The following is a 25,959-nucleotide window of genomic DNA, read 5'->3' on the forward strand; positions in this document are numbered from 1 at the left end:
CATCATACATACCCATATAGTTAATGTCTTTATACTTAGGTATATATACAGGAGCTGCACTGTCAGTTAATCTGAGGTCTGTTTATCATCTCCAGAGACAGCAGCAGACAGCAGCAGGTGTATCTCCACATCAACACCATACTAAACACTACAACAACCTCTAATATTGAAGATTCTGCTGTTTATTATTGTGCTGGAGAGCCACAGTGACACAGGAGAGAGCAACACTCTGTACAAAAACAATTACAATGCTAAGTCCCAGTAATTTTCTTAAAATCTGAAGTCAAGGAGCCTTCAAGTTAAAACTAGTTGAGAACTGAATAATAACTGAAGGTCTGAGACAAGAGCATGATCACATATTAATCATTTATCTTGTTTTTCCTTTCTGTGACATACTTCATACACTTCAAATGTAGATAACAAATAAAGAGTAAGGGACATTATCATCTAAACATATACAGCAGGACCTGCAACACATTCAGTGTAAGTTAATGTATGAAAAATAAACTAATTTTCTGGGGGAAGTATTGAAATATTAAAAGATGACTCATACACACAATCCAAGTACTGTCTGCTTGTAATAGGACAGTCTGACCTGGAGCCTCTTTTATAGCCTGTCAGTGTCCTTTTCTATGCAAAGTGAACTTCCTTCCAGTCTGCTATAAACTCTTCCTATCATGCTGTCAGCTGAGGCAGAAGGAGAGAAGCTCCCAGCAGATCACCTTCAATACCAACCATGTTCTCTGTAGCTCTGCTGCTGCTGCTGCTGTCTGCTGGATCCTGTGAGTTTCACTGAGACTCTTTTATAGGTCTCACTCTGTTCAACAGCGACTGAAGATTGAACATGTTTTTCTTTACAGGTGTGAGGTGTGAACAGCTGACACAGCCAGCCTCTGTGAGTGTGCAGCCAGGTCAACAGCTGACCATCAGATGTCAGGTCACCTATGCTCTTAGCTATTGGACAGCTTGGATCCGACAGCCTGCAGGGAAAGGACTGGAGTGGATTGGACAGAAATATACTGGTGGCACTCACTTCAAAGATTCACTAAAGAACAAGTTCAGTATCTCCTTGGAAACGTCCACAAAGACAGTGACTCTGAACGGACAGAATATGCAGCCTGAAGACTCTGCTGTGTATTACTGTGCCAGAGACTCATAATGATACAAACCATCAGTGGACCTGCACAAAAACCCCTCAGTGTCTGCACAGTTCCACAAACCCACCAGAGGAGGCGCTATGAGACCTCACAATCATTCAAGACTGATTCCCTGCTTAACATGTTAGAGGCCACTGAATGTTATTCAATCATGCAGACATTCATATAAAATTATGAAAGTGTGGACATTTTAAAGATACAATTGAACTGACAGCGTAGTAAAATGAGTAATATTACATGATGATGTCATCCACATCCGAGAAAGTCAAGGCTGGATGTAAACTCTAACATGACCTGCTGTTACATTGTGAGATATGGAGTTTATCCTGCAGATCAACATAATAATATCTACTAATATATATTTACAATTATTACTCTTCATATTTTTGTGCTACTCAGGTTTCAGGAACAACACAGATAAAACATGACTAACACTGAATCCACTCAGATACAGAGAAGCTGTACATGAGTGGCAGTACTGTAGCCACTCCCTCCTCCCTGTTTTTGGTTGCGTGCACTTTGTAAAGATCAGGAGCACCGGCAGTTGTGATGTCATCATTTGTATGTAAAGGTGTATTTGAATAACCTCTGACCTTCATCACAATGCAAATACAGAGCTGCAGAGTGCTTACATCTGTCCTCACACTGACTGGCTGTCTCACTGTGCTGTGTGGAGCAGCTGACTTCACATCTTCAACTCTAGGATGGCCAACAAACTGTGCCTTCTGCTGACAGCTCTCTTCCTGCCCTGTGAGTGTGTGACGCTTCATGCTGCTTGAAAGAGGAAAAAAGGTTTTTGGTTGTTTTACAGTTGGTCCTTATTATCCTTTTTCTCACCTTCTGTCTGTTCTCTTGTTGTTTGGCAGCTGTGAATGGCCAGGCTATGGAGTCCATTCCCTCCACTCCAGTGTTGAAACAGCCTCAGGAAACTCTCAGTCTTTCCTGCAGGGGTACTGGCTTTACCTTCAGCAGCTTTAATATGAACTGGATAAGACAAGCTGAAGGAAAAGCTTTGGAATGGTTGGGGATCATTTACACCGATGCAAGCACAACATATGCCAGCAGTGTGAAAGGACGTGCAGAAATCACAAGAGATGATAGCAACAGCATGGTTTATCTGAGACTGCCCAACCTGAAGCCAGAGGACTCTGCAGTCTATTACTGTGCCAGAGACTCACAGTGATGAGAACAAGGAGAGAGGATTTACAAAAACCCAAAGAAGTGTTTTATATATTGACCTCCAGGGGGCAGCAGGAGGTGTAAATGAAGACAATGAGGACTGCTCCTTAGTTGATGTGAAGTCAGTGTGAAAGAAACAGCTGTGCTTATGGTTGAATGACTTTGCATGTACGAAAGTGTAATGATGAATATTATAATCATGAGTTATAATGACAAGCATAGGGCAAATAAAAAGCTGGATTTGATAGAAAACTCTGATGAAAATTGCCATAATCAATAGAGACAATATTCATAAATAATAATCAGAGGTTAATCTGTGTCTGCTCTTTATTATTGTGCTGGAGAGCCACAGGGACTAAAGTTAGCTGAGCAACTGGACAAAGTCCTACTGTACTCATACTTACACTGAGCTGATATACCCATCATACATACCCATATAGTTAATGTCTTTATACTCAGGTATATATACAGGAGCTGCACTGTCAGTTAATCTGAGGTCTGTTTATCATCTCCAGAGACAGCAGCAGACAGCAGCAGGTGTATCTCCACATCAACACCATACTAAACACTACAACAACCTCTAATATTGAAGATTCTGCTGTTTATTATTGTGCTGGAGAGCCACAGTGAGACAGGAGAGAGCAACACTCTGTACAAAAACAATTACAATGCTAAGTCCCAGTAATTTTCCTAAAATCTGAAGTCAAGGACCCTTCAAGTTAAAACTAGTTGAGAACTGAATAATAACTGAAGGTCTGAGACAAGAGCATGATCACATATTAATCATTTATCTTGTTTTTCCTTTCTGTGACATACTTGATACACTTCAAATGTACGTAACAAATAAAGAGTAAGGGACATTATCATCTAAACATATACAGCAGGACCTGCAACACATTCCGTTTGAGTTAATGTATGAAAAATAAACTCATTTTCTGGGGGAAGTATTGAAATATTAAAAGATGACTCATACACACAATCCAAGTACTGTCTGCTTGTAATAGGACAGTCTGACCTGGAGCCTCTTTTATAGCCTGTCAGTGTCCTTTTCTATGCAAAGTGAACTTCCTTCCAGTCTGCTATAAACTCTTCCTATCATGCTGTCAGCTGAGGCAGAAGGAGAGAAGCTCCCAGCAGATCACCTTCAATACCAACCATGTTCTCTGTAGCTCTGCTGCTGCTGCTGCTGTCTGCTGGATCCTGTGAGTTTCACTGAGACTCTTTTATAGGTCTCACTCTGTTCAACACCGACTGAAGATTGAACATGTTTTTCTTCACAGGTGTGAGGTGTGAACAGCTGACACAGCCAGCCTCTGTGAGTGTGCAGCCAGGTCAACAGCTGACCATCAGATGTCAGGTCACTTATGATCTTAGCAGCTATTACACAGCTTGGATCAGACAGCCTGCAGGGAAAGGACTGGAGTGGATTGGAATGAAAGATACTGGTAGCTCCTACTTCAAAGATTCACTGAAAAACAAGTTCAGTATCTCCTTGGAAACGTCCACAAAAACAGTGACTCTGAACGGACAGAATATGCAGCCTGAAGACTCTGCTGTGTATTACTGTGACAGAGACTCACAATGATACAAACCATCAGTGGACCTGCACAAAAACCCCTCAGTGTCTGCACAGTTGTTCATGAAGCCACCAGAGGGGGCGCCATCACACCACTGTTTTTCTTGACTTTTCTCTCTCTTACTCATAATGTGTGCAGTTACAACAGAGAGGAATGAAGCACAATACAGATTCTGCTGAAACATTATTTTGACACAATCTGAAATCTCCAAAAAGTCTCTTTAGCAACATTTGACTCATCACCGTCAATAATGATGAAGAGCATACACACCTGAATGTGTTCACTGAATCAGAACTGTGAGGTGAACTTCATGTGATGTGGAAAATATAACTATTACAGATACAACATGGAGGAGCAAGAACCTGGAAGCTGCACTTGTGTTAAAGTATAGATTCATCATTTATTCTTCATTCCAAAATGACTTTGTTACAAGTGAAAGACATCAATGAGGAAAAATGTTTGAGTAAAATGAACTTAGATGTTGATGTAAATTCTACTCAAGTATCAAAAGTATTTTGTGGATAATAACAGTACTCAAGTATTGAAAGTAAAATAATCTCTTTCTCCTCTTGGTGACATTCAGAACTTTTGATTCCGGCCTGAATTTAATCTGAATTACCATAATATTATGTAATCTCTGTCACTTTCTGACTTTTTATCTTAAATATTTCATTGACACTTTTTTTTGCCAACATTGCAATTCTTTTTAATTTTTTGTACCACAGTGGCCTAAATATCCATCCATCATCAAAGGTTGGAAAATAATGGACTACAAATATATATTTTAATTTGGATGTGTAGTCAAGTAAACACAAATATTTCTGAATATATACTTACTAAGTTAAGTAATCTGAAAAGTACTGTGTTGGTCTACATCACAAACAAAAACATTAGCAATGATAAATCGCACATCTATGAGTAACATTCCAATCATCTGAAATGAAGGAGGCTTCAAGTTAAATCTAGTTGAGAATTGTAAAATAACTGAAGGTCTGAGACAAGAGCATGATCACATATTAATCGTTTATCTTGTTTTTCCTTTCTGTGACATACTTGATACACTTCAAATGTAGATAACAAATAAAGAGTAAGGGACATTATCATCTAAACATATACAGCAGGACCTGCAACACATTCAGTTTGAGTTCATGTTTGAAAACTAAACTCTTTTTCTATAGGAAGTATTGAAATATTAAAAGATGACTCATACACACAATCCAAGTACTGTCTGCTTGTAATAGGACAGTCTGACCTGGAGCCTCTTTTATAGCCTGTCAGTGTCCTTTTCTATGCAAAGTGAACTTCCTTCCAGTCTGCTATAAACTCTTCCTATCATGCTGTCAGCTGAGGCAGAAGGAGAGAAGCTCCCAGCAGATCACCTTCAATACCAACCATGTTCTCTGTAGCTCTGCTGCTGCTGCTGCTGTCTGCTGGATCCTGTGAGTTTCACTGAGACTCTTTTATAGGTCTCACTCTGTTCAACAGCGACTGAAGATTGAACATGTTTTTCTTTACAGGTGTGAGGTGTGAACAGCTGACACAGCCAGCCTCTGTGAGTGTGCAGCCAGGTCAACAGCTGACCATCAGATGTCAGGTCACGTATTCTTTTAGCAGCTATTATGCAGCTTGGATCAGACAGCCTGCAGGGAAAGGACTGGAGTGGATTGGAATGAAAAGTACTCATTACACTTTCTTCAAAGATTCACTTAAAAACAAGTTCAGTATCTCCTTGGAAACGTCTACAAACACAGCGACTCTGAACGGACAGAATATGCAGCCTGAAGACTCTGCTGTGTATTACTGTGCCAGAGACTCACAATGATACAAACCATCAGTGGACCTGCACAAAAACCCCTCAGTGTCTGCACAGTTGATGCACAACGTGACCAGAGGAGGAGCCCATGTATTTTCACACTTTAAACCGATCAGGAAGAAAGATGCACATGGAGGGCAATGTTTTATTATGGAGGCACAACTTTATTTGTTAAAAATAAAACAAATAAAACAGTTTTGTCTGACCGCTCTTCAGTTTCTTTGACTAATGTTTATATCATTTAAACCAACACACCAAAACAGAAAGACAACTCCACATCTGACGAATGGAAACATATTTGATCAATGGAGTTTGCTACATTAAATCACTTTTGATGAGGCTGTGAATACAAATCGCAGTATTTGAATAGCAGTAAATGTCACATTGAATCCCCAAACCACAGAGCCATAGTGTAAAATTGGCATCCAGCTATTATCAGCAAATGCCAAAACGGGTTTAGGGTGACACTGAATGCACCAAAGTTTGTAACATGAACAGAACACATTTTTACATCTGAGCAAATGTGTTTTTAACAATGAAATAATTCAGAAAGAAGAAAACATTCAAGATTGCTTTTCCTCTATTTCCTCTATTTCCACACACGCTCTATTAGCTGTTGCCCATTTGACAAACAGTGCTTGTCTTTGTGATCTTTAAGTACCTCCAGATCAAGACTGGTAACAATGCAAATATGAGGATTGAGCCACAGTCTCCACCCAGTCTCTCCGTATCACATATATCTCTTCATCTCCAGCAGTGGCAGATTCAGTAAGGTTTCCACCATGGCAGCTATGGAAAGTGTCTTCCTCTTGGCTCTCATTTCAGGTGAGTGAAGTACTTATTCGCTGTTGGAAAATGGATCGCCTGCTGTCTTCCCATCATCTAAACTCTGCGTGTGTCTCTCAGCTGTTGGTGGCCAGTCCCTCACCTCCTCAGAGGCTGTGGTCAGGAGCGCCGCAGAGTCCGTCACACTGTCCTGTAAGGTGGATGGACTTCCTCTTGCATGGCTGCACTGGATTCGTCAGAAACCAGGAAAAGGACTGGAATGGATAGTTGATGTTGTGACGCATACACTATATACACACATTTAAGGTATAATGTATTCATTTTGTACATTTAATTATTAAAGTATAAATATGAATCTATCAATGATTATCTTGAAGAATCAATTTAGTGAACCACAATAAAAAATAGTTAAGTTATTGGAAATAAACAAAGAGACGGAGAGATTGCTCTGTTTTTATGTAGAGGTCATTACTTATAGGTTGGATTTAGATTAAAAGAATTGAATGAGTTGAAGATGTCCCACGTTGCCTTTGATAAACACTATGTGTGTGTTACCTGGGACATGATGAACTGTATATTAACTATTCAAGGCCTATAGGCTTGTTGTTATGTTAATGTTGATAGTTATTCTTCTTAAGACATGCAAACATGCAAGAGAATATGAAGATGAGAGGGAAGTCCAGTCCAGTTGTGTCCTCCCTCCCTGTGAGGAGGAGTCAATGCAAAACTTGGATGTCTTCGTCCTCTACATATGTGACTGCAGAGAGGCTGACAGAGAACAGTGGACACACACTTTAGCATGATGGACTACAGGACAGGACTGCTGCTTTTAGCTGTCTGCTGGGCAGGTGAAGCTCTACACATCTGGATCTGATGTTTCCAATGATGTCAAGAATGCACTTCAATGTATATAATGATCTTTTATTATCTTGACAGGTGTTGCTGCTCAAACTCTGACACAATCTGAAGCAGTGGTTAAAAACCCTGCAGACTCACACAAACTGACCTGTACAGTCTCTGGGTACACAGTCAGCAGCTACTGGATGGGCTGGATCAGACAGGCTGCTGGAAAAGGACTGGAGTGGGTTGCTTCTCATAGTGGCAGCACTGCTTACTACTCTCAGTCAGTCAAGGGCCGGTTTATCTCCAGCGACAACAGCAGACAGCAGATGTATCTGCAGATGAACAATCTGAAGACTGAAGACTCTGCTGTTTATTATTGTGCTCGAGAGCCACAGTGACTGAAGTTGTGAAGCAGCTGTACAAAATCCTACTGAACTCACACTTTGAGAACACTCTCTGTCTTCAATCATGAAAAGCTTAGGCTGTATAAAATGACCTCAGAAACAAATGAGCTTATGTTAAAAACACAACAAGTCCATAATGTTCTTCCTTTATAATCCACATACAGTTTCCTGACACTGCACCTCCTCAGGTGGTGTTGGTGGAATTGTTGCTCTTATCTAAAAAAGGAAAAAGACACAGTACTTCATTCACAATAACAATTCAAAATACATTAAAAATCTATATTGATACTTTATTATTTATTCATTATGTGTACATTACAACGTACCAGCTCATAAATGTCATAATGTATATTGTATCTCATTCACTAGTTTATACTCTATAGATTAATTTACTTCAAGTTTTATACTCAAACGAAATATGGCAAAAAATGTTTCATGTATATCTTTATTTATTTATTATTATTATTATTATTATTTTTTTTTTTGTGCTATTTATTTTTTATTGAAGCAAACATTTTACATGACATTGCACATACAATTATAGGATAAGATGTATCATGTTTATCTTTATGAAGGAGCTCAAGCCATCTCTAAGTTCTGATGATCTGATGGTGGTTTGCCTTCTCATCTGCAAGAAGAATCAGTCCAAATCAAAGAAATCCTGCAAGTCATCAATTGACTAATTATCAGATTATGTGTTTGTTTTCCTGCCATGAATGGGTTCTGTTTGCAAGAAAAAAAAAAAAAATCCCAAGAAGTAGAAGAAACTGAATCAACTCCTGCACTGTTCTCTTGCACTACATCTCTTGAACAAAGATATTACTCCAGAGAAGCGGCCACAAACTCTGATGGCCACACACCATATTTTGACTATTCATGATTGCGAGGAGGAGTCGATGCAAAACCCTGCTGTGTTCCTTCTGTATTTGAAGAAGTGAGATCAGACTCCTGAGCAGATCATCATGGCTTCAGCTACGTGTGTCACATTTCTAATGCTGTCAGCTTTGACTGGTGAAGGACGCAACATATCTTTCATTCATTGTTAAGGTTATTTGGTTTTGTTCTCATCAAGCTGCTGTTCTCTGCAGGTGTTTGGAGTCAGACTCTGACTCAGTCTGAAGCAGTGGTAAAGCAGCATGGAGACTCTCACAAACTGACCTGTACATATGCAGGAATATCAGATTCTAGCGCTGATATCGGCTGGATCAGACAAGCTGAAGGGAAAGGACTGGAATGGATCGCCTTCATTTCTGCTCCGAGTGGTGGCACTATATCGTATTCCCAGTCTGTGAAGAATCGCTTCACCATTTCCAGAGACAACAACATGGACCAGGTGTATCTGCAGATGAACAGCCTGAAGACTGAAGACTCTGCTGTTTATTATTGTGCTAGAGAGCCACAGTGACTGGAGTAGATTGAGCAGCTGTGCAAAATCCTTAATTTCTCACCCTCCCGTACTCTGTCAAGTCACATACATGATAAACTGAGTTTAAATGATAATTAATGTTGATAGACATTCTGGACTTCGTAAATGTCTCACAAAATTCAAATGAAGTCTTTAGAGCGACTCATGTAGAATAAGTGAGGGCCAGCACATCCTCTCCCCCTGAGAGAATTAGCAGCACTGGATTATTAACAGCTATTATAAATATAAATCTCTCTCTATATATTTACCTTCAACAGAATTATTCTTGATTCACAGTAAAAATAAGTATTTTTCTCAACTCCACTCAAACAGAAAGTATTCTGATAAGCAGAAACAATGTTTTTCCTCTTCTTGTCATGTGATATATGAACTAACTAACAAACTCTTTTTCGTCTTTGTTCATATGAACAAATATTGATGATGAGGCCCATGGAAGTTTTCATGAAGTTTGACAGCCAGAATCCAGTCTAACATGTCTGACACAGTCTGCAGTATCATAAGCTGGCTGTAATACCAGCAGACAGCAGGTTGAAGTGAAGTGTTACAGTGAAGCTCAGTAAGCTGTTTCTGCAAATGACTCAAATCTACTTCATCCATTTGCTTCTCTGTTATATTCACGTCAGTATGTCATGTGCTCAGTATGTAAATGACTCAGTCTCCATGTTGAGATATAAAGACTTCATATCCGCCTGTCAGTGGAGGTTAAAGAGGAACAGAAGCTTCCATCTCTTCAGCTCCAACACAATCATGTTCTGTGTGACTTTGCTGCTGCTGACTGCTGGATGCTGTGAGTGTCTCAGAGTTGGACTGCATCAGCATTTCTCCCTTTGCAAAGGAACTGGTTAATATCTCACACATATTTGTTTTTTGTTTTTAAAACAGGTGTGAAGTGTGAACAGCTGACACAGCCAGCCTCTGTGAGTGTGCAGCCAGGTCAACGTCTGACCCTCTCCTGTCAGGTCTCTTATTCTGTTAACAGCTATTGGACAGCTTGGATCAGACAGCCTGCAGGGAAAGGACTGGAGTGGATTGGAATGAAACAGGGAACATCTTCATACTACAAAGATTCACTAAAGAACATCTTCAGTATCTCCTTAGATGCTTCCACCAACACAGCGACTCTGTATGGACAGAATATGCAGCCTGAAGACTCTGCTGTGTATTACTGTGCCAGAGACCCACAATGATACAAACCATCAGCGGACCTGCACAAAAACCCCTCAGCTGGAGACACATCCTGTGCAAGCAGCACTTTGAGGGCAGAGACTGAGGACTGAATGCAGCTGTGTGTGTTTGTCCCAATGAGACACAGAGGAATAAACAAAGCAAAACTTAGTGTGATTGTGTTTCTTCCTGACAAATAAAGAAGTGAATGATAGGAGACTATTGATGTCTGTCTTCTTGTAGCCCAGATCAATAAAGTGCGAGTGCATTACAGATTCATGTCCCCAATATTAACAGATCTTTGATAACATGCCGTTGATCATAGACTCATCTGAATGAAACTATGATGAAACTGTTAATCTTTGTCCAAAAACTCAGAAACATGTGTGATATCTACAAAAGCTGTGACTCACACATCATCATCTGAGATCTGAACAGTGAAACTTGTTTGTGTAACATGTTCCTCTATTTAAACCTGTAGGGGGCGGTCTATGCAAACTCTTCCTTCTTTATATACCAACAACCAGTGACATTTGTGACAGAACAACTGGAACTTTGAGCAGAAAACTCTTCATCCCACTGTTTATAAGATGATTGTGTGCAGTTTGTTCTTTCTAGTAACTCTTCATGGTAAGTCAGGGATTTGTGTAGTTACACACTTTAAGCTTTCTGTGTCACTGACTCACATGAGAGTTTAACATTTGATGGATGTCCTTTTCTTTGCTTATAGGAGTGTTAGGTGACATCAAACTGGACCAGTCTCCCTCTCAGGTGAAGAGACCTGGAGAGACAGTGAAGATGTCATGTGTCATATCTGGGTATCGCATGACAAGTTACAATATTGGTTGGATACGGCAGAGACCAGGGAAAGCTCTGGAGTGGATGGCATATATGAGCACAGGTTCAAACTCTGCTCTCTATAGCAGCTCCTTTGAAAGCCGTTTCACGCTGACTGAAGATGTGCCCAGCAGCACTCAGTACCTGGAGGCCAGGAGCCTGACAGCAGAGGATTCTGCTGTTTACTTCTGTGCTCGAAGAGCCACAGTGACTGAAGACAGTGGAGCAGCTGTGACCAAACCTCCACAGACAACAAGCAGGAAAATTATCTCACAAAAGTACTTCATGTTGCATCAACATACACTATATACACACATTTAAGGTATAATGTATTCATTTTATACATTTAATTATTAAAGTATAAATATGAATCTATCAATGATTATCTTGAAGAATCAATTTAGTGAACCACAATAAAAACTAGTTAAGTTATTGGAAATAAATAAAGAGACGGAGAGATTGATGATTCAAAACTTCAACATCAATCTGAGCTGTACTGATATTATATCATTATTGTTACTGTTATTTACTACTGGAGACAGAAGTTTAGAGAATAGTTTCATTCCTCCAGATACAAATGTAACATATTTTCCTGTTTAAACCTATGAAGGGTAGATTGAGTTTGTTGTACATTGATGGTCATGAAATGACAAAGAAAAATCAACCATTGATCTTTGCTGTTGTGCTGTGTGACAAAGGCTTTATGTAGAAAAAGATCCTGTATGTTTCTTATATGTAAATACATGAACACAAAGTAATTTTGCTGTTCTACATTTTGACTAAACAGCAACTGAGAGCAAAGTCCAGTCCAGTTGTGTCCTTCCTCCCTGTGAGGAGGAGTCAATGCAAAACTTGGATGTCTTCCTCCTCTACATATGTGACTGCAGAGAGGCTGACAGAGAACAGTGGACACATACTTTAGCATGATGGACTACAGGACAGGACTGCTGCTTTTAGCTGTCTGCTGGGCAGGTGAAGCTCTACACATCTGGATCTGATGTTTCCAATGATGTCAAGAATGCACTTCAATGTATATAATGATCTTTTATTATCTTGACAGGTGTTGCTGCTCAAACTCTGACACAATCTGAAGCAGTGGTTAAAAACCCTGCAGACTCACACAAACTGACCTGTACAGTCTCTGGGTTCACACTCAGCAGCTACGAGATGAGCTGGATCAGACAGGCTCCTGGAAAAGGACTGGAGTGGGTTGCTTATCATTATAGTAGCACTGCTCTCTACTCTCAGTCAGTCAAGGGCCGGTTTATCATCTCCAGAGACAACAGCAGACAGCAGGTGTATCTGCAGATGAACAATCTGAAGACTGAAGACTCTGCTGTTTATTATTGTGCTCGAGAGCCACAGTGACTGAAGTTGTGAAGCAGCTGTACAAAATCCTACTGAACTCACACTTTGAGAACACTCACTGTCTCACATCACTGACAGCTCTTTGAATCCTTAAATACTGTACAAAGTTTGATATTTCTCCCTCTTAAGCCCAAAATACTAACCAGAGCTACAGCTGGAATAAGATATAGAATAAAAAATAAAATGAATATCGCATATTTAGGAAAATATTGATAATGAAATGTCCACATGAACAAATAAACAAAAGATGATAGAGTTAATAAATTAAGAATATCTCTCATATTTAGGCAAAGGAATTAAGTGAAAATCAACCAGAACCTGATATTGAACAATAGAATAACCAACACTAATAACACCACCACTGTAAACACTCACATGTTCTTTTGTTTTGCATGATATTTTGCTCCAGATGCATGGAATCACAGATGCTGGCTGAGATGTGGGAGGAGTTTGCAATAAACAAATTGTGTGAGGGAGACAGCTCCCATCATATTTAAAGGGCTTTCATTGCTTTGAAGCCATACTAAGCACGCTGTAAACATGGCTGACATGAAGCTAACGCTCTTGCTCGCTGCTCTGTTTGTTTGCACGGGTGTTAAAGGTTGGAGCATAACCGAGTCTGGACCGGTGCTGAAAACACCTGGAGAATCCCACAGACTCACCTGCACAACCTCAGGGTTTAGTTTAAGTAGCTCAGCGTGGAGCTGGATCAGGCAGGCTGCGGGTAAAGGACCAGAGTGGATCGCTTACATACACACAGGTAGTTCTCCCATCTATTACTCCCAGTCAGTCAAGGGCAGATTCACCATCTCCAGAGACGACTCCAGCCAGAAAGTCTACCTACAGATGAACCATCTGAAGGCCGAGGACACTGCAGTGTATCACTGTGCAAGAGGAACACAGTGGGAAACAGTAACAGAGACAACATACACAAACCACTTCCTCTATTTAGCTGAAGCACTGGAATGTTAGTCAGTTGTTGTCAGTTATTTGACATCAGAGTAGTTTAATCATGACCCACTCTCTTTCTTCCAAACTATTTATATTGAACTATTGATTTGTTTGTGTAATTAGCATATATAATGTAGAAATAAATACAGTGAATTACACAAAACCAAACACTGCCTCATAAACAAATAAATAGATGAACTGATCCAAAACTTCACCATGAAGCTGAGCTGTACTTATATTTTATAATAATAATAATAATAAAAATAATAATAATAATAATTATTATTGTTGTTTTTATTATTATTATTATTATTATAATTATTATCATCATCATCATTATTATTATTATTATTATTATTATTATTATTAGTAGCAGTAGTAGTAGTATTATTATTATTATTATTAGTATTATTATTATTATTTTATAATGTTTTACTGGAGACAGAAGTTTAGAGAATAGTTTCATTCCTCCAGATACAAATGTAACATATTTTCCTGTTTAAACCTATGAAGGGTAGATTGAGTTTGTTGTACATTGATGGCCATGAAATGAGAAAAAAAAATCAACCAGTGATCTTTGCTGTTGTGCTGTGTGACAAAGGCTTTGTGTAGAAAAAGATCCTGTATGTTTCTTACATTTAATATATGAACACAAAGTAATTTTGCTGTTCTACATTTTGACTAAACAGCAACTGAGAGCAAAGTCCAGTCCAGTTGTGTCCTTCCTCCCTGTGAGGAGGAGTCAATGCAAAACTTGGATGTCTTCCTCCTCTACATATGTGACTGCAGAGAGGCTGACAGAGAACAGTGGACACACACTTTAGCATGATGGACTACAGGACAGGACTGCTGCTTTTAGCTGTCTGCTGGGCAGGTGAAGCTCTACACATCTGGATCTGATGTTTCCAATGATGTCAAGAATGCACTTCAATGTATATAATGATCTTTTATTATCTTGACAGGTGTTGCTGCTCAAACTCTGACACAATCTGAAGCAGTGGTTAAAAACCCTGCAGACTCACACAAACTGACCTGTACAGTCTCTGGGTTCTCACTCAGCAGCTACGGGATGGGCTGGATCAGACAGGCTCCTGGAAAAGGACTGGAGTGGGTTGCTACTCATGATACTGGCAGCACTGGTTACTACTCTCAGTCAGTCAAGGGCCGGTTTATCATCTCCAAAGACAACAGCAGACAGCAGGTGTATCTGCAGATGAACAATCTGAAGACTGAAGACTCTGCTGTGTATTACTGTGCCAGAGACTCACAATGATACAAACCATCAGTGGACCTGCACAAAAACCCCTCAGCTGGAGACACATCCTGTGCAAGCAGCACTTTCAGGGCAGAGACTGAGGACTGAATGCAGCTGTGTGTGTTTGTCCCAATGAGACACAGAGGAATAAACAAAGCAAAACTTAGTGTGATTGTGTTTCTTCCTGACAAATAAAGAAGTGAATGATAGGAGACTATTGATGTCTGTCTTCTTGTAGCCCAGATCAATAAAGTGCGAGTGCATTACAGATTCATGTCCCCAATATTAACAGATCTTTGATAACATGCGGTTGATCATAGACTCATCTGAATGAAACTATGATGAAACTGTTCATCTTTGTCCAAAAACTCAAAAACATGTGTGATATCTACAAAAGCTGTGACTCACACATCATCATCTGAGATCTGAACAGTGAAACTTGTTTGTGTAACATGTTCCTCTATTTAAACCTGTAGGGGGCGGTCTATGCAAACTCTTCCTTCTTTATATACCAACAACCAGTGACATTTGTGACAGAACAACTGGAACTTTGAGCAGAAAACTCTTCATCACACTGTTTATAAGATGATTGTGTGCAGTTTGTTCTTTCTAGTAACTCTTCATGGTAAGTCAGGGATTTGTGTAGTTACACACTTTAAGCTTTCTGTGTCACTGACTCACATGAGAGTTTAACATTTGATGGATGTCCTTTTCTTTGCTTATAGGAGTGTTAGGTGACATCAAACTGGACCAGTCTCCCTCTCAGGTGAAGAGACCTGGAGAGACAGTGAAGATGTCATGTGTCATATCTGGGTTTGACATGACAGCTTACTATATTGGTTGGATACGGCAGAGACCAGGGAAAGCTCTGGAGTGGATGGCAAGAATGAACGCAGGTTCAAACTCTGCTGACTATAGCAGCTCCTTTGAAAGCCGTTTGACGCTGGCTGAAGATGTGCCCAGCAGCACTCAGTACCTGGAGGCCAGGAGCCTGACAGCAGAGGATTCTGCTGTTTACTTCTGTGCTCGAGAGCCACAGTGACTGAAGACAGTGGAGCAGCTGTGACCAAACCTCCGCAGACAACAAGCAGGGAAATGATCCCACAAAAGTACTTCATGTTGCATCAACATACACTATATACACACATTTAAGGTATAATGTATTCATTTTGTACATTTAATTATTAAAGTATAAATATGAATCTATCAATGATTATCTTGAAGAATCAATTTAGTGAACCACAATAAAAACTAGTTAAGTTATTAGAAGACACAACACCTTCATAAGAAATGAATCTGATTATTATTCAGACACGTAAGACGGTTGGGAAAAAGAACCCAGTTACTTTTGGCTCTAACATCTGAGATGACATCTTCCAGTCTGACCAATGTCTGCAGCCGTCTGTCCAAAATGAGAAAAGAGACAGAGAAGAAAGCAGATGAGCTCCTGAGACAAAGAGACGGAGAGATTGCTCTGTTTTTATGTAGAGGTCATTACTTATAGGTTGGATTTATATTTTAAAGAATTGAATGAGTTGAAGATGTCCCACGTTGCCTTTGATAAACACTATGTGTGTGTTACCTGGGACATGATGAACTGTATATTAACTATTCAAGGCCTATAGGCTTGTTGTTATGTTAATGTTGATAGTTATTCTTCTTAAGACATGCAAACATGCAAGAGAATATGAAGATGAGGAGGAAGTCCAGTCCAGTTGTGTCCTTCCTCGCTGTGAGGAGGAGTCAATGCAAAACTTGGATGTCTTCCTCCTCTACATATGTGACTGCAGAGAGGCTGACAGAGAACAGTGGACACACACTTTAGCATGATGGACTACAGGACAGGACTGCTGCTTTTAGCTGTCTGCTGGGCAGGTGAAGCTCTACACATCTGGATCTGATGTTTCCAATGATGTCAAGAATGCACTTCAATGTATATAATGATCTTTTATTATCTTGACAGGTGTTGCTGCTCAAACTCTGACACAATCTGAAGCAGTGGTTAAAAACCCTGCAGACTCACACAAACTGACCTGTACAGTCTCTGGGTTCTCACTCAGCAGCTACTGGATGGGCTGGATCAGACAGGCTCCTGGAAAAGGACTGGAGTGGGTTGCTACTGATAATGGTGGCAGTGGTTACCACTCTCAGTCAGTCAAGGGCCGGTTGATCACCTCTAGAGACAGCAGCAGACAGCAGGTGTATCTCCAGATGAACAATCTGAAGACTGAAGATTCTGCTGTTTATTATTGTGCTCGAGAGCCACAGTGACTGAAGTTGTGAAGCAGCTGTACAAAATCCTACTGAACTCACGCTTTGAGAACACTCACTGTCTCACATCACTGACAACTCTTTGAATCCTTAAAAACTGTACAAAGTTTTATATTTCTCCCTCTTAAGCCCAAAATACTAACCAGAGCTACAGCTGGAATAAGATATAGAATAAAAAATAAAATGAATATCGCATATTTAGGAAAATATTGATAATGAAATGTCCACATGAACAAATAAACAAAAGATGATAGAGTTAATAAATTAAGAATATCTCTCATATTTAGGCAAAGGAATTAAGTGAAAATCAACCAGAACCTGATATTGAACAATAGAATAACCAACACTAATAACACCACCACTGTAAACACTCACATGTTCTTTTGTTTTGCATGATATTTTGCTCCAGATGCATGGAATCACAGATGCTGGCTGAGATGTGGGAGGAGTTTGCAATAAACAAATTGTGTGAGGGAGACAGCTCCCATCATATTTAAAGGGCTTTCATTGCTTTGAAGCCATACTAAGCACGCTGTAAACATGGCTGACATGAAGCTAACGCTCTTGCTCGCTGCTCTGTTTGTTTGCACGGGTGTTAAAGGTTGGAGCATAACCGAGTCTGGACCGGTGCTCAAAACACCTGGAGAATCCCACAGACTCACCTGCACAACCTCAGGGTTTAGTTTTAGTAGCACAGGGTGGAACTGGATCAGGCAGGCTGCGGGTAAAGGACCAGAGTGGATCGCTTTCATACACACAGATAGTTCTCCCATCTATTACTCCCAGTCAGTCAAGGGCAGATTCACCATCTCCAGAGACGACTCCAGCCAGAAAGTCTACCTACAGATGAACCATCTGAAGGCCGAGGACACTGCAGTGTATCACTGTGCAGGAGGAACACAGTGGGAAACAGTAACAGAGACAACATACACAAACCACTTCCTCTATTTAGCTGAAGCACTGGAATGTAAGTCAGTTGTTGTCAGTTATTTGGCATCAGAGTAGTTTAATCATGACCCACTCTCTTTTTTCTAAACTATTTATATTGAACTATTGATTTGTTTGTGTAATTAGCATATATAATGTAGAAATGATACATTATATAATATATATAAATATATATAATTATTATTATTATCATTATTATTATTATTTTATAATGTTTTACTTGAGACAGAAGTTTAGAGAATATTTTCATTCCTCCAGATACAAATGTAACATATTTTCCTGTTTAAACCTATGAAGGGTAGAATGAGTTTGTTGTACATTGATGGCCATGAAATGACAAAAAAATCAACCAGTGATCTTTGCTGTTGTGCTGTGTGACAAAGGCTTTGTGTATAAAAAGATCCTGTATGTTTCTTATATGTAAATATATGAACAAAATTAATTTTGCAGTTCTACATTTTGACTAAACAGCAACTGAGAGCAAAGTCCAGTCCAGTTGTGTCCTTCCTCCCTGTGAGGAGGAGTCAATGCAAAACTTGGATGTCTTCGTCCTCTACATATGTGACTGCAGAGAGGCTGACAGAGAACAGTGGACACACACTTTAGCATGATGGACTACAGGACAGGACTGCTGCTTTTAGCTGTCTGCTGGGCAGGTGAAGCTCTACACATCTGGATCTGATGTTTCCAATGATGTCAAGAATGCACTTCAATGTATATAATGATCTTTTATTATCTTGACAGGTGTTGCTGCTCAAACTCTGACACAATCTGAAGCAGTGGTTAAAAACCCTGCAGACTCACACAAACTGACCTGTACAGTCTCTGGGTTCACACTCAGCAGCTACTGGATGGGCTGGATCAGACAGGCTGCTGGAAAAGGACTGGAGTGGGTTGCTACTCATAGTGGTAGCACTGCTTACTACTCTCAGTCAGTCAAGGGCCGGTTTATCACCTCTAGAGACAACAGCAGACAGCAGCTGAATCTGCAGATGAACAATCTGAAGACTGAAGATTCTGCTGTTTATTATTGTGCTCGAGAGCCACAGTGACTGAAGTTGTGAAGCAGCTGTACAAAATCCTACTGAACTCACACTTTGAGAACACTCACTGTCTTCAATCATGAAAAGCTTCAGCTGTATAAAATGACCTCAGAAACAACTGAGTTCATGTTAAAGACACAACAAGTCCATAATGTTCTTCCTTTATAATCCACATACAGTTTCCTGACACTGCACCTCCTCAGTTGTTGTTGGTGGAATAATTTTTTTATTTATTTTTTGTGCTATTTGTTTTTATTGAAGCAAACATTTTACATGACATTGAAGAAGTGAGATCAGACTCCTGAGCAGATCAACATTCAGCTACGTGTGTCACATTTCTAATGCTGTCAGCTTTGACTGGTGAAGGACGCAACATATCTTTCATTCACTGCTTCAGACTCTGACTCAGTCTGAAGCAGTGGTAAAGCAGCATGGAGACTCTCACAAACTGACCTGTACATATGCAGGAATATCAGATTCTAGCGCTGATATCGGCTGGATCAGACAAGCTGAAGGGAAAGGACTGGAATGGATCGCCTTCATTTCTGCTCCGAGTGGTAGCACTATATCGTATTCCCAGTCTGTGAAGAACCGCTTCACCATTTCTAGAGACAACAACATGGACCAGGTGTATCTGCAGATGAACAGCCTGAAGACTGAAGACTCTGCTGTTTATTATTGTGCTCGAAAGCCACAGTGGCTGGAGTAGATTGAGCAGCTGTGCAAAATCCTTCATTTCTGACCCTCCTGTACTCTGTCAAGTCACAAACATGATAAACTAAGTGTAAATGATAATTAATGTTGATAGACATTCTGGACTTAGTAAATGTCTCACAAAATTTCTCACCCTCCTGTACTCTGTCAAGTCAAGCACAGAGCATTCAGCCGCCCACCCACCCATCCACCCACCCATCCACCCACCCATCCATCTGTCTGTCTGCATGTCTAACCGCTCGACCTCCCGCCAGTCTATTCCTACATTTTCTTTCCACTCATCCACCCAAATATCCATCCATTATTTTGTGTTTCTTGTATACAGTATGCTCTTTAGCTACAGTCAGCACCCAGCAGCAGAACTCTGTGAGTGTGTGGAAGCTACACAATTATACAACAGGAAAACAGAGCTCAACTGAAAACTGAAAAATGTTCTATTTATAGCAGAGCCCTCGAGGTAAGAAATATGTCTTTTAATCCTTCTATATACTGTAGTTTGCGTAGTATATCACTATTGTAAACACTGTGCATGAGAGATTTCCAGTGGAGTTTGGTTTTTGTATCAGTGTGTATCATTGTGGCACTATGGGGTGGGCCACTAAGAAAGATGCCTATACAAAAACCAAAGTGCAGAAACCTCAAGTTTATGCACATTTGTGATGAGAAAATCGGAGAGGAAAAACATATTTGTGTATCTTGTCTTTATATCATGACGTAACGCTTATGTCATGATGTTTGTGAATTATTTAGTAGGCAAAAGTTATAGTTATAACACAGATAAAAGAATACGTCTTCCAGTAAATGTTACTTATAGATCTGCTCATGTATCAATAAAACATTAAAACATTTAGGATGACTGTAATATATTATATTACCCACATGATAAACCATGTTACTGTTTATTTCATGCATTTACTGAAGTTTTAGTGTGGTTTTTAGATGCTCAGGGTTTTTGTTCAAGCACTGAATGGAGATGTATCACTGTGTTACTTTGACCTGTGGGGTCGTGGGACCAAAGTCACCGTTTCTTCAGGTAAGTCACGTTTGATCAGAATATCTACTGTTCACCAGGATATTTTACATTTATACCTTGAAAGTGTCAAGGTCAAGTGTCCTGAGGGTAGAGAGCAGATTTGGTGTCTTTGTGGTTTTCGGTTAAGGTTAGACAGATGAAAGATATTTGATGCAACAGGTTTTTAGAAAGCTGAAAAAAACCCCGTAACTATACAGTTTGATATAAATTTATGAAGGTAAAATGTAACTGCTGGTGATGAATGTCTGCATCTGTGTAGAGCCTTTATTATCCTTTAGTTTGTTTTCTTTAGTATACTGTGTGTAAACAATAGTTGTTAAATATGAAATCTAAAACACGTCCTTCACTTAACAATTGAATAGACACCAGCAAGTAAATATTTTCAAGAAACTTGTTTTAAAACGACAAAGTGCAAATATACTACAGGTCAAACTTGATCATCGGAACGTTTTCAATGAATTATTTCACTGAAAACGTTACATTTTCAAATAATTAATTGTTTGTCCTGTGGACGTCGATCAAACTGTGTCACATTAATGTTTTTCTTGAGTAATCTTCCTTTATTTAAATCAAAAATAACTTTGATTTGATATGTCTTCTGTTTTTGCAACTTGCCATTAATCCATTTTTTTTAATTATTTCAAATGTATATTGTAATTGTAATTTGTGAAATTATTAATTGAAATTTCCAAATTTTTCAAAGATCTCTACAGCAGATGCATGTTGAAACATAGTGATACTAATATTGTTGATATGATTACAGTGACAAAAATGCAGTTTGAGAGATTCGATAAATTGTGTTTGAATGTAAATATCTGTGTGCATTTAGTTTTCTTTTTTTTTTTACAATTTAGATGTCTTTGTATTTACGTGTTATAACACCTTTTACAACTTCTTTACACAGTTCAAACCCCAACAACACCGTCTGTGGTCCCTTTGCATCAATGCAGCACTGGGGCTGGAAATACAATCACACTGGGATGCCTCGCATATGGCTTCTACCCAGAAGCTGTCACTTTTCAGTGGACGAGTAGCAGTGGCAGCGAATTGTCTTCTCTACAATATCCCTCGGTTATGAGGAACAACGCTTATACGGGGGTCAGCCTGGTCCACGTAGCGAGATCTCAATGGGATTCCTGGAGCTCTTTTCGTTGTTCTGTAAATCATGAAGGAACCCCTCAAACAGTGACTGTAGAAAGTATGTGATAGTAAAAATGTTACGTCTTTCTAAGATTTATATACTCATTGAAGACAATCATTTTGATATTTATATCTGACAATGAATGACCTCTATACCTATGTTTCCCCTTGTTCCCAGAATTTGTTCACCCAGAAGTAACTTTACTCTCAGTGCCAAATGGAGATACCCAGTCCCTCATATGCATGATTGAAGACTTTGGCCCTGAGACCTTGTCAGTCAAATGGAAGAAAAATAACCAAGAGCTGAACGGTTTCAACAAGTGGTCCACCCTGAAAACGGGTTCCCTCCATTCTGCTGTCAGTGTCCTGAAGGTCAACAAGACAGAGTGGGACAGTAACGATGTCTATAGCTGTGAGGTCATTCACAGTGGAAAAACCATTGCAAAGAAAGCCTCAACAGGTACAGTATGAGCCAGGTTGTCACTATCTGAAAGTAATCTATATAGCATTGAAAGGATTAGGACAGAATGGTGTCTTTCTCCTGTCATGTGGACATGGACGTGTGTTCTCTCTCTGTCACTCCCTCCTGTAGCTCCTGTGACAATGACACTGCATCCTCCAAGAGCACACATGATCTTCAAGAACAACCAGGCAGAGTTTGAATGCACCATTACTGGAGTGGACAACGACATTGTATCCAACACTAGAATCAGTTGGCAGGTTGATGGGCAAAATGTCAGCAGTAATACAAATCTACCGCTAAAGAAGGAAGGAAAACTTTACAGCAAAACCAACACGCTGATTCGCAGAGACTGGGCCACTGTTAACAAAGTCCGCTGTTATGCCCTGTGGGAGGACATGACACCAGTTATTCAAGATCTCTCTCTCCACAAAGGAGGTATGTTGCCATCTGATGTTACTATACTCACTAAACTACACACACAGACATGTCATATAGGCATAAGGCTCATATATCAGCCTCCATGGTAAACCAAATATCTGTTTCAGATGGAAAGGACCTTAAAGTAACAGTCTATGTGCCTCCAGAGGAGGAAATCAGCCAATCAGGCTCCGTCAGTCTGGTGTGTCTGGTCTCCAGTGCCTCGCAGTGTGATTACTACATCACCTGGTCAGAACAAGTTGGCAATAAGACTGGGAGCTACACTGACGGCATCACCTTCCCACCAAGGGAGACCCAAAATGGCTTCTCGGTTACAAATGTTTACACCACCACCAAGGAGAAGTGGGAAAAGAATGTAGTTTTCTCCTGCAATGTTTGGTATGCTGGCGCCGATTATGCTGTCAAACCAAGAGGAGTGTCTAAGGAGCAGCGTAACACATGTGAAAGTAAATAGGCTTCACCTTTAGACGTGGTCTTTTGTGTATGTTGCCCTTCTGTCTCTCTGTGGAAAACGTTCACTCTGTGATGGCTTTGTACGTGTCACTTTGGTTTTTGTCGTCGTGTTATGTGCTTAATGTTGTACCTGTGCAAGTCACTGCATTGTCAGTGTGATACGTGTTTCAATAAATGTTGCAGCATGGAGACGCTTTTTGTTGAATGTCCTTGATTTGACTTAAATGCAAAGTAAGAGCAAAGAAAGTGAAAGGTTTGTGTCAGCAGAGAGCTCACATACTGTACTCAGTTTCACACATGCTGATCATGCATAGTTTAATTGCTATATTATAAATACTATAATACATATTCCAAGATTAAATTCTGGTATAATTTCACTAATATAAAACACACACACATACACATTTACAGAATACCTCAGCTAATCTCATGTACCTTCTCCTTCGTAGAGCTGCCTACGGATTGTGCTCTAAACTGCACAGACAATGACGTGGACTATGATGAGTTCAGCAGTCTGTGGTCCACAGCCTCGTCCTTCATATTCCTCTTCATATTCTCTCTCTCCTATACCATGATATTCAGCCTGATCAAGGTAAACGAATGACAGGAAGCAGCTTCTAGCACCAGTAAGAAGAACAATATGGGACAGACGGGGACAGCCTGTAGATTTGTAGGGGGGCCTGCAGGGGTTAATCACGAGTGCGAGGGTAACTGTTTAGCTGTAGTTTTAAATTGTTTTTTAACTACATTTTCGTTGTTTCTTTCAGATGCAGAGACAGTAAAGGGAGTCGTAGAAAGTCGTAGAAAAACAAGCAAAACAAAGTTACCTATATTTCCTATATGAAATGATACCCAAACCTAATGTTGCTAAGGAATGATTTAGTTTTTGTAACAACTTTCAACTTGTTAATTAACATTCCATTGATATGTAAATGAGATGTATCTGTGGCAGTTTGTAAAGTAAATATCACCACATTTATTATTGGGCTTTTATGGCCATGTCTGTAAGTGGGCTTTCTTAAACTAAGGGGGAGAGACAACTGAATACAGATGTAACATGTGTTCAAACGTGTAAATGACTCCAACTTGGTATGATACTGTCTTTGTAAATGCTTTTGAGGTCTTTTGTGCTCTCACTTCTGTTATCAGTTAAGTGAAGGAGGTATTTGTGTTTCCTGTGGCTTCTAAAGATATCTTCCCTAGAGAGCTTCCCCTCCCTCCCCCACCCCACACACAAACAGTCAGAGCTACAAATAACCTTCCTCGAAACAAGACAAACATCCTTTGGTGTGTGTCCATTGGTATATCAAGTGTTTGTGCTGATTGTCTTACTGCAATTACATATGACAGCCATAGCATAGATAGATCTTCATATACATATGGTATTTTATTCTTTCTATTCTTTTGTACATTGACTACAGCGTATGGTAGTGGATGTGCAATATTTAAGCTTAGATGTATTCGTTGTGTTGAACTGGATGGCATAATAAATGTTTTCAGTGCATATAAGATAAATGTTTGATGTGTTTTCCTTTTTAGTGGTGAGAACAGTTACTAAGGAAATCTACACATTCATTTTAAGATGCTTTGCTGCATGACAACATGGAAGATACCAACAAATGGAGTGGATGAAAATTAAAGTCACATCAGCATCAGGCAGTTACAATAGAACGGTGCTGGCAGTAGACTTTGTAATTGTAATTTCTTTTTTATTGGCTTTCATTGGACTTCTACACTTTTCATGTTTTGCTAGACTGGACAAAACATTTAGTCTCACAAAAAAAACGAGCTTTTTTCCACAAACGTCTCTGTTCTATAAATCATCATGATAATAATTTATGTGATCTAAATACATAATAAATACATTTATACAGCTTTTAGAATAATTTTCTAAAATAAATGATTGCTCCTTTAAAATTCTTGTTTTGTTTGTCTCCAAAATAAAACATTTTCAGGGTAAAAAGGTCAAAACATTTGGTTTAAAAGGGACTTAAAATCTATCCTGTTCTTAATGTATTTTTCAGTGCTGAGTCATAACAAATATAGAATGACGGTTATATATTTGTAATGACTGTGTTGACACAAGCCTCACCAGTGACTCATGAGTACAGGGGCCCTGACGTACAGGAGGGGGCAGTATTAGCTAGATTAAAAGTGACAGATAGGTGAAAAATACATCCATGTGCATACTTCATACACATGTTAATCCACAGCAAACGATCATGTCATTAAAATGTATTAATACTACTTATACTAGTATAGGTACTTGTACTGGCCAGAGGCCCAGGACGTCCAAGCTCTGCCAAAACAGTGACCAAACTGACCAAGCCAACCGTTTCATAGTAGTAGTACTCATACTAGGACTGCTACCACTATGAGGAAGTGTTTTTAGTACTACTATTATACAACAATATAACAATAAAACAATACTCATACCAGTTCTACAACTAGTAGTACCTTTAGCAGTACTTTTAGCAAGACTACTACTTTTACTAATACTTCTAATGAGCCAATACTCCCAGTTAGTATAAAAAGGTGTAACTGTAGAGTGTGAGAAATTACAGAATTTGGACATCAAGGACATTTTAGGGTTCTGACCATGTCTATTTCATTTTTTGTTAAGTTATAATTTTATTTACTTCTAGCTTTTAAAAAGAAAGAAAGAAGCACAGGAAGGTCAGAAAAGCACACGACAC

At 39.5% G+C, this 25,959-nt stretch overlaps 1 protein-coding gene and 3 gene segments (V, D, J or C); all 4 read left to right on the forward strand.

Annotated features, from left to right (window-relative positions):
- Positions 1-25,959, forward strand: part of LOC142987986 (uncharacterized) — a 54,609-nt gene that overhangs the window by 11,938 nt on the left and 16,712 nt on the right. The window lies entirely within an intron of this gene.
- Positions 15,309-15,809, forward strand: LOC142988004 (Ig heavy chain V region 1-72-like). The segment is given in 2 exon segments: positions 15,309-15,385; positions 15,486-15,809. Coding segments are annotated over 2 exon segments (357 nt in total).
- Positions 18,587-19,731, forward strand: LOC142988016 (immunoglobulin heavy variable 3-30-like). The segment is given in 3 exon segments: positions 18,587-18,635; positions 18,724-19,013; positions 19,420-19,731. Coding segments are annotated over 3 exon segments (651 nt in total).
- Positions 19,956-24,663, forward strand: LOC142987997 (immunoglobulin heavy constant mu-like). The segment is given in 8 exon segments: positions 19,956-20,193; positions 20,676-20,769; positions 21,674-21,967; positions 22,088-22,369; positions 22,502-22,807; positions 22,918-23,256; positions 23,713-23,855; positions 24,031-24,663. Coding segments are annotated over 7 exon segments (1,473 nt in total).

This window comes from Genypterus blacodes, unplaced genomic scaffold (assembly GCF_046128005.1).
Source record: "Genypterus blacodes isolate CSIRO-AG114 ecotype Tasmania unplaced genomic scaffold, CSIRO-AGI_Gbla_v1 ptg000291l_1, whole genome shotgun sequence".
Lineage (NCBI taxonomy): Eukaryota > Metazoa > Chordata > Actinopteri > Ophidiiformes > Ophidiidae > Genypterus > Genypterus blacodes.